The 8,880-nt window shown below is 37.0% G+C and overlaps 1 protein-coding gene across 1 annotated transcript in view; it reads left to right on the forward strand.

Moving 5' to 3' along the window:
• Positions 1-8,562, forward strand: part of INO80C (INO80 complex subunit C) — a 30,175-nt gene extending 21,613 nt beyond the window's left edge. The window contains exons 3-5 of the mRNA XM_041408169.1: positions 1,578-1,689; positions 3,387-3,454; positions 7,850-8,562. Coding sequence (XP_041264103.1) covers positions 1,578-1,689; positions 3,387-3,454; positions 7,850-7,981 — 312 coding nt within the window. The 3' untranslated portion in view covers positions 7,982-8,562. The remainder of the gene's footprint in view (positions 1-1,577; positions 1,690-3,386; positions 3,455-7,849) is intronic.
• The last annotated feature ends 318 nt before the right edge of the window (positions 8,563-8,880 follow it).

The raw sequence follows: 8,880 nt of genomic DNA on the forward strand, positions 1-8,880 counted from the left end.
ATCTTTCCAGCCTAATTTGCCTTAAAAGGAAGAAAATAAATCAAATAATGTCTCTATCTCTTATGTATGTTCAAGTTTGAACCATTAGCTCACTGCAGAGGATAGACTTAAGAGAAGAGAAGGAGGAAGAAATTACCTTTTCCTAAACTTTCTGATTGGAATTTACATCCTTTGGCAATGGGTGAGGGGAAAAAGACTTTCTGACACTTGTGTAGAGCAGTAGCTGATGTAGAGCAGTAGCTCCACTTGTTCTAGCTCCAGCTTTCTCTGAACTTTGTTTGGTTCATATGTGCTTGGCAGTCATTGCCTTTTCATTGTAGGTGTGTGAGGTGATGCTCAGCCCCATTTTTAGGAGGCATAAGTTCATATAAAAACAGATTGGTTTTGAGAATACTGAACAAAAAATCATTATGCAGTGATTTGGGGGAAAATTCTTGCAATGAATTAGAATTAGTAGTGTGGAAGTATATGTAATTTCATCTCATGCTGTAGCAGTCTCTATTATGCAATGATCTTTAGATGACTAAGGTGTTCCCCTAAGAGCAAATATTCGCTTCTGTCTTTTAAATCAGATATCCATCACCAAAACCCTGTATATCATCAACTTGTGAGTGTATTTTCTGAATATATCTTATGTCTACAAAAAAAAGCTTTCTCATTGAATCCTTCCTCCTCTCATCCTCATCAATTTAAGTGGTTAATTTCTAAACATTCAAAGTGAAAGTGTGTTTATGGAACTTCACTGAGTTTCAATGAGACTCATGGGGCAAGTAGTAATTATTAACAGAAATAGCAACTTCTCAATTATAAGAACATTTTCTTTTTCTGAAGTTGAGCTGTAAATCTGTGTCCTTTGATCATTTAGAAGTAGTACAGTATGTTGTGCAGCTTCTGTCTCTGGAGGGACATAAATAAATTATTCTGTAGCAATCACATTTGATAACAGCGACTGCCATTATAGTACCTGTGGCAAGCCTTCCATTAGTGTTCCTTTCAAAGTGCAAAATTGTCTTGGCAGCCAACATTCTATTTATTATTCTTTTTCTATTATTCTGTCTTCTAGCCTTTGAAAGAAAAATAAAATTTCCAGAAAGTTTCTCAGTATTCATTACATTTTGCAAGATCAGTTGTGTTTTCTGCAGTCATGGATAATTTGTAAAAGAGCTGCACCTGTAATATGCCATAAAAAGGAGATAGAAAATTTAGCTGTATAATCACAATTTTAGAAACAACTTCATAGTAATAACTTCTAATATGATAGGAAGTACATACAGAATCCTGTAATCTCAGGCTAAGCCTAACCACATTGATTTTATATTTCCATGTAAAAACCAGATTTTAATTTCCTTCAGTTAATGGGAAACATAGAAGCTTTGACACAATCCAAAAAGCTTTGTTTTTGCTTTCAGCCAAGATTAAAGTGTACAGTATAGTAGCCTGCTGATGAAATAAGTGAGAATAACAAATGGTTCATGACAAGATGAGACATATCAGAAAGACTATGAAATATAAGTGTCATGCCCTGAAATAGTATTCTTTATTTATTTTTTTCTCTAACACCATATTTTTAATTCTAGCACTCCGGCATTGGTGGAGCAGCAGCTGGCAAGAAGAACAGAACATGGAAGAACCTAAAACAAATTCTTGCTTCTGAAAGGGCATTGCCATGGCAACTAAATGATCCTAGCTGTAAGCTGCTTAGACGCTTTGCATGTATTTATAAATAATAGAATCCACACAAATAACTTTCTTTAAAACTAACCTAAATTATTTCATCAGTGCATGCAGTATCCTGCTTGGACAGGGTCCAGTAGTACATTTAAGATTTCTCCAATCACACTCATCAGCCCCAAGTGGAAAGTAGGGGGAAGCAAATAATTTGGAGTATCATGGCAAAGTTCAAATTCATTTGGGAGGAGAGTATAATAAGGAAAAAAAATATTTATCCAAACCAAGTCAGAAACTCTTATTCCCATGAGATTTTTGTCACCTTTTCACTGGTTAGGCACCTCTTCCTCTGTGTACAGTCCAGAGGTCTTTTGATGGGTGGCTGCTGCTTGATTAGCTATATTTGGGTACTTTTCAAATAGTTTGTGCTAAACCACATACCTGCAGTAGCTTAGACCTCAGCCCAAGCTTCCTATCCAGCTCCTTATCCTAGATTCTTGGGAGATTTAAATCCTACATCCTCTCTTTAGTGCAGCACAGCTGAAACTACACTATTAGCAGTGCTGATTAGAAGTCCTAGCTGGTTACATCCACAGAAGGAGCTGAGTTACAGCAGTTGTCTTAATCCAGGTACTCTTCAAGTCTACTTGTAAAATAGGATACTATTGAATGTAGCTGCTGGCAGAATGCAATCCTCAAATTTTATTTAGGCAAGTGGAGGCATTTCAAAACTGAGCATGTGCATACACTTCTTGTCAGACTTGATGCTTTATCCAAAAATAGCTTGCCATTTTTTGAAGTGTTTTACAGAAAAATGTTACAGAAAAATGCAGACTACTGTGCGTTCCTGGCCATTGTAACTGACAATCTGCTGATGTTGCTATTTCTACTATGCTCTGTTTGCACCCGAAATATACAGTACTTTTTATAAGAAGGAGGGAAAAGAAATTCAGTTTCGTATTTAAAATCAGCTGTCTGTGGCATTATGGTCTTTTGAATTATGAGATGATGGGTTAGAAATTTGATATGGATGGAGTGTTTGAATTGAACATAGCATCTGAATGAATTGCAAGGGAGATCAGGAAAGAGGAAAGAAATCATTCAGGTACAAGATATTTTTGTAAACATCCAAAATTGAGGATTTAACTACTTAAGCATACCAACTGTATCTTAAAAATTGTTTATGAATGATAATTGCTATCTAAAGTGCACCAAAGAACAGCAATTTCCAATCCTCAGTTTAAACATTCAGACAATTTTCTAGGTCATTGACTGGGCTTAAAGTGGTACATGCTTAAAGATTTAACTGATTTAAAAGATTACTTTGCTTTTCTGGATTATAGTATTTCAGAGCTGCAATCTTGAGCAATGTTTCACAGTCTTAACATACAGTATGCATTTGATAATGGTTATTCTTTGCACGTGACTGACTGCAAGGGAATTCATAAAGACTTGGAAGAAATGGACACATTTCAAATGTCTCTGGCATTTTCCTTTTGGGGAGGGCAGTTCTGTTTGCTGAACTTTATTAATAGATGAGCAGGATCAGGCTGTGATTTACATACTAACAGGCTAAATGTTTTCAGAGGTGATTCTGCTTCATATTTCTTTGCCTTAGTGTTGCTAGTTAATAGAGACCTCAGAGAGAAGGTTTATATTATAGAATATATATATTTATATATATGAGACACTGAGTTTATGCCTTTGTTTCTCTCTAGATTTTAATATTGATGCTCCTCCTTCTTTTAAACCTGCTAAGAAATACTCAGACATCTCAGGACTTCCGGTAAGTATTTTTTTTTCTCCTCAAAATTGACATCTCACCTTCCACAATGAAATAGTGCTGGTGCCTTGTTTTTTATATGAAGTTCCTATTCAGACTTGGGCTTAATAATTATTCAGTGATTTAGGACCAAACCCAAATACTTCTCACTATGTCACAAAATCCGTAGGTTATTAATAGAAGTCAGGACAGACTAACTGTGACTGTCCTGCCAAGTAACTCCTATGACACCTTTTTCTCACCTGTAGAATCTACATTGGTGCCCACAATTTCTAATTCTTAAGATAGCTGCAGGGAAAGCTGGTGGTCCACAATCTCCATTACTGATGACTTTGCTAAGGTATACCCACACCGACTGAAACTTTCCATGCTGTTTGCCTGATGTGGATTTATTTCACTGTAGCTTGTAGAGGAAGTTTTTAAAAGATGGCTCAACAATTTTCAATTTTCAGTAATGAGATTAGGCAAAATTTTATTGTTTGTCCTCTTTTCCACCAGGATAAAAAAATACCTCCAACCTTGTTATCATTGCTCTCAAACTTTGCCTCAAACAAATTAGCCTGAAACAGACACTTGGCATAGACTGTTGAGAATTTCAGATACCTGTATGCTTCAGAGCTGGAAGTTAGAGTTTGGCAGATGTATAGCCTGTGTGTCACAGATGGGCTCTTTTATGTGTTTTTGTTAAAGAAAGAGGAGAAAGGGGAAAAAAACCCAACCACATTTGACTTAGATACAGTTTGCACATGCTCCAGAAAGTCTTGGTAGTTACAATTTGGTGCCTGAATTCCCCAAAGATTCTGTTGGCACAAAACAGAAGTAAAGTCATTGAATTCTGCCCAACATAAATTTTGTATCTCCTGTTGAAACTGTTCCTATGTTACATTAATAATTTTACTTACAACAAAACAGGTATTAGTAACAGCATATCTTTTCACTTTTCACCTTTGGATGCCAGTGATTTGTTTTGCAAAAGTCTGTGCGTTTCTTACAAGTGAATGGAAATGTTGTATTTTGGAAAAAAAATGCTTAAGTAATGGTTACACTAAATGGATACACTAATGAAAACTTTGTAATGTCAAAGAGCTTTGCACAGAATTTCTGTGTCTCTTCCCCTGGTTTAATCTGCTTCTCACCCATAGAGCACTAGCACACCTTCACAGGCTTGATATCACCTCCTGGAGATGTCCTTAAAGGTACATATTTGTTATGCTGATGCAGGTTAGCATACCAACTTGCATTCTGTGCACTGAATTAGACAAAAAGTCCTCATTAGGACAGAAAATGGGTGAGCGCTTAACTAAGGGCTGCTTTATAGTGGATATTTAGTGTAAGGTATCAAAGAATAGCTATAGCTCCAACTGTAATCCTGCACATCCTAGCATTTGATCTTGATTAGGTAGCATATATTTTCTTAGACTTTGCTTTTTAAGTAATGCATTTAAATGAGGCACCTAGGAGGTGGCATGTATCCAGCCTGTGCCTCTGAATGTGGTTTGGAAAGGGAATGAGTTGTTCAGATAAAGGCTGGTAACCCTTGGTGCTCAAGAGGAAGTGGAAAAGCAACATCTCCCTCTCAGATGAACTGGCAGACAGCAAATGGAAGAGAATGCTCACAACCCCAGGGAAGGTAATTCCCTCCAGCCAGGCAGCCTCCTGCCCCATCTCCAAGGAACCAGATAATGCTTTCCAGCACTAACCTTTGATGTATTTCAAAACTGATCAGTCATTGCACCTATAGTGAGCTGATGATGCAGGGTATAGATGAGAGTGGAGACCACATCCCTACAAGCTAAAGGTCAGTTAAACCTTAGGAAATTCTCTCAGTTCCTCAGCTTTTCTTTACCAGCACTTCTTTTCCATCAGTGATTTATGTACTGTAACTATTCTAGCTTAGTATAGATACTCTCTATAGAAATCCATTCAGTGCTGCTTTTGTTTTCTTCTCTTTCCACTTCTTTCCCCTTAATTTTCCATCCTCTAATTGCATTGTGAGTCAAGTTTCCTATTTTACCTGGCCTGCAAGGTTTCTCCAGACCATGATAAAATTACCACACTTAAAAAACCCCTTTTGTTATAAAAATAGGTGAGACAGTGTGTCCTTTTTGCTAGGCTAGAAATGTTTCATAAGAAGCACTAAATATGCTTTCAAGATCATGTCCCAGTAGGAGCATATGTGGGACAATAGAATATTGTAGAAATGTAGTATTAGAAAAATGCCCCTGTATTTTCTGTGTGAAATATAAAAGCATTTGTGTAAGAATATATTTTCTGTGGGAATGCTGGATTCCCCTTGAGGGGGAAAAGAATTCCTTAGCATTACCCATTTAGGGAAGAATTAAATTGTCTACTAGGTACAAAAAGAGAAGTATATTAAAACATTCTCAATCAGCATTCTTGCTCTTATATTAGATGCCACAATTAAATTCTACTGATCCCCTTCTCTTTCTGTGTGTAGCACAAATGGAATTAAATTTACCAATGGTCTCAGCAGAGCAGCCAATTTATATTTGTAAGGCAGCCTAGAATTCTAAAGCTATTATATACTGTATTGACACTGCAAAATAAACCTATTATTTCCAAACTTGCAAAATGAGTATTTAGATATTTTAAAATTCAAAACAGAGTAATTTACTATAAAGCAGATTTAAAAAAAAACAAAAACAAAAAACAAAAAACATAAAAAACCCCAAAAACAAACAAACAAAAAACCCCAAACCTTCAAATGTTTATATTTCTCTTCCTTTTCTGAAAATGGATCAGACCTGTTACTATAGAAACAGATTGAGATACCTAGTTTATTGTATTTTAAGAGCATGTCTCCATGGCCTTTGATTTAGTTTTTAAACATGACAGAGTTTTTTTTCTTTGCAAATTTGTCTTAATTTAATATTCTAATCTCTAATTATTGCTGGAGTATTGGTAAAGTTTGTTTTCAGGCTGAAGCCATGGCACGAATGGCTGGTTACAATACATTAGTGTCTGGAAACAGTACAGCCCAATACATAATACCAGAACAGTCAAGAGCTGCCATAATATTTTTAACCTAGATTGGTGCACAATACAAATTGCAGCTATTGCTTGGTTACTCTATTACAGAATTATGCACATTTGAAAAGCATTCTAATTGCTCAGCTTTTTCTTACATGAGGCCAGATGTAAAGAGTGAAATAAAAGTAAATTTTTACCTGCTGTAAAAATTTATACCTCCTAATGTTCTAAGTTTGCCATTTGTTTGAAACTTAATTGATGGCTTGAACTGTTAGCTGACTACATTTAATTAACCTGGCAGCAATTCTTTATAAAGAAAACAAAGCTACAAATAACACTAAATTTTCTAAGTCATATCAGACCAAATGATTGGCTGGATTGTTACCATGGTCAACAGGTGCTTTCCAACATAAAAATGTAGAGAGCTCTGCACTATAACTGTGTGGCATGGGGGACTGTTCCAGCTCTTCCTGGCCTTTCCTATTTTTAGTATCAATGTCTTGAGGGATCTCAACTGCCTGTGCCTTGCAGCCTGCCACCATCTCGTGCTAAAGAAAGGCACAGAAGACACTTTCAGAGCCTTGGCAGGCTCTCGGTAATGCAATGCCGAAATGGCAGGGATTGTCCTGGAGGCTGAGTGTGGAGAAGCAGTGCCCTGATGCCTGCCTTCTCCCAGTGCAGCCTCCTGGCCTACCCCTGAGCTCAGCCGAGCTCCAGGTTTCTGTAGCAACAAGGAAGGGGAGAGGATAGAAGGAAACTGGCACCGCTCCCAGGCACCCAGGGTCCAAATATAGCAGAGGATACGAGCGTAGCCCAGGGTGAGCTGGCCAGGCTGCTATCCTGAAAGCAGGCATCTGGAGCAAACCACAATGCTGGGTTCAAATCTCTTATCAGTTCAGTCACAGAACCATAAGCTGAGACTCCCTAGCTTTAACAACCACTTTAAAGTAAATTAAAAGCTAAGTTGTATGCAGCAAGAGAAAGGCAGTCCAAAGCTATCAGAGCACCCATAACTCAGCCTCTTTGTGGGTAATTTATTGGCAACAGCCTGACTCTTTGGAGAGCTGCCTTGAGAGAGAATGCACAAGGCACAGAGTTGCTAGGGTGAGTTTAGAGAGTTGAGGAATTTCTTTTGCACTGTGTTTTATAGGAAGCTTACTTCAGCCCTCTGTTATGTTTAATGCATTTCTAATCTGATTTTATAGGGGGTCTGTTAACTTCTCGTAAGTTCTCACATGGGGAGAGAGAAAAAAAGACACACTTGTGGCCGCATGGTAGAACAGCAATGCTGTTACTAGGAAGAGAAACTTACTACTTTATGGTCTTGTAATTAAGACACCTATTTTACTATTATGGTTAGAAATTTTATTTGAATCATATCTCTACCATTGTTTTTTTTTTTTCCAGGCAAATTACACAGATCCACAGAGCAAGCTAAGATTTAGTACTATCGAAGAATTTGCCTATATTCGGATGCTCCCTTCAGATGTGGTTACAGGATACCTGGCTCTAAGGAAAGCAACAAGTATTGTTTCCTGAACTGACTAAATATTCTTGTATGTCACTTGTGAACAGTGCTCATTTGGAGTATCATGATGGAAACTGACTGTGGGACTGAGATTCTTTAAAACTGTCCATGGATTTTTACATCTGGAAGTAGTTGATGATACAGGCATTTGAAGAACATATGGATTTGATTTTCACAAATGCTGATATTTGTTAGTTTGCCAATTTGTTAGCAACTTAGTTTGGTGAACAGAATAACTTGGACCGTAAGGATATGTATCTGTACTAAAATGTCTCATGTACTATAATTTATATTAATTTCTGTAAAGACAGGATTTCATCTCCACCCTGTGTATTTTATGTACTATCCTGGCACAGAAGAAACTGTCATTTGATTTAAGGAAAAGATAACAAGATATCCAAATGTCTAAACCTGCCTTACCAGATGTGCTTGACACTTGACTATGAAGTTTGTCCCATCTGTAAAATGAAGCTAAAATACCCAGCAAGTGCTGCTGTTGTGATGACTTTTTAGGGTTCTCTGGCACTGTGGAAATGAAGACACAAATGTTTGTATTTAATTAACGGCCAACATAAATAAATTTGGACTCGAACTTGCTTGTAAAATACATTACTTGTTACATGTTCATCTGTGAACATGTGTAACAGGATCCAGTCAAATCACTGTGTAATTCTTAATCATGGCACTTTGCAGTTTTTGAGTGCTTCATTTCACCCTAAATATTCTTCTACCTTTCCTAGTGATTACATATTTGTATTAATCAGTATGAAGAAAGTACTAATTTCTCAGTTTTTAAAAAAATGGTTAGAAGCAGGAGTTCCACTCTCCATTGGCATTCTGACACCCAGATGGCCTTCAGCAAGGCAAGACTTCCACATTAGAACACTGAACTTAGCACCATGAGACACCA

The sequence above is a fragment of the Onychostruthus taczanowskii genome, unplaced genomic scaffold (assembly GCF_017590055.1).
Source record: "Onychostruthus taczanowskii isolate IOZ18803 unplaced genomic scaffold, ASM1759005v1 scaffold29, whole genome shotgun sequence".
Classification (NCBI taxonomy): domain Eukaryota; kingdom Metazoa; phylum Chordata; class Aves; order Passeriformes; family Passeridae; genus Onychostruthus; species Onychostruthus taczanowskii.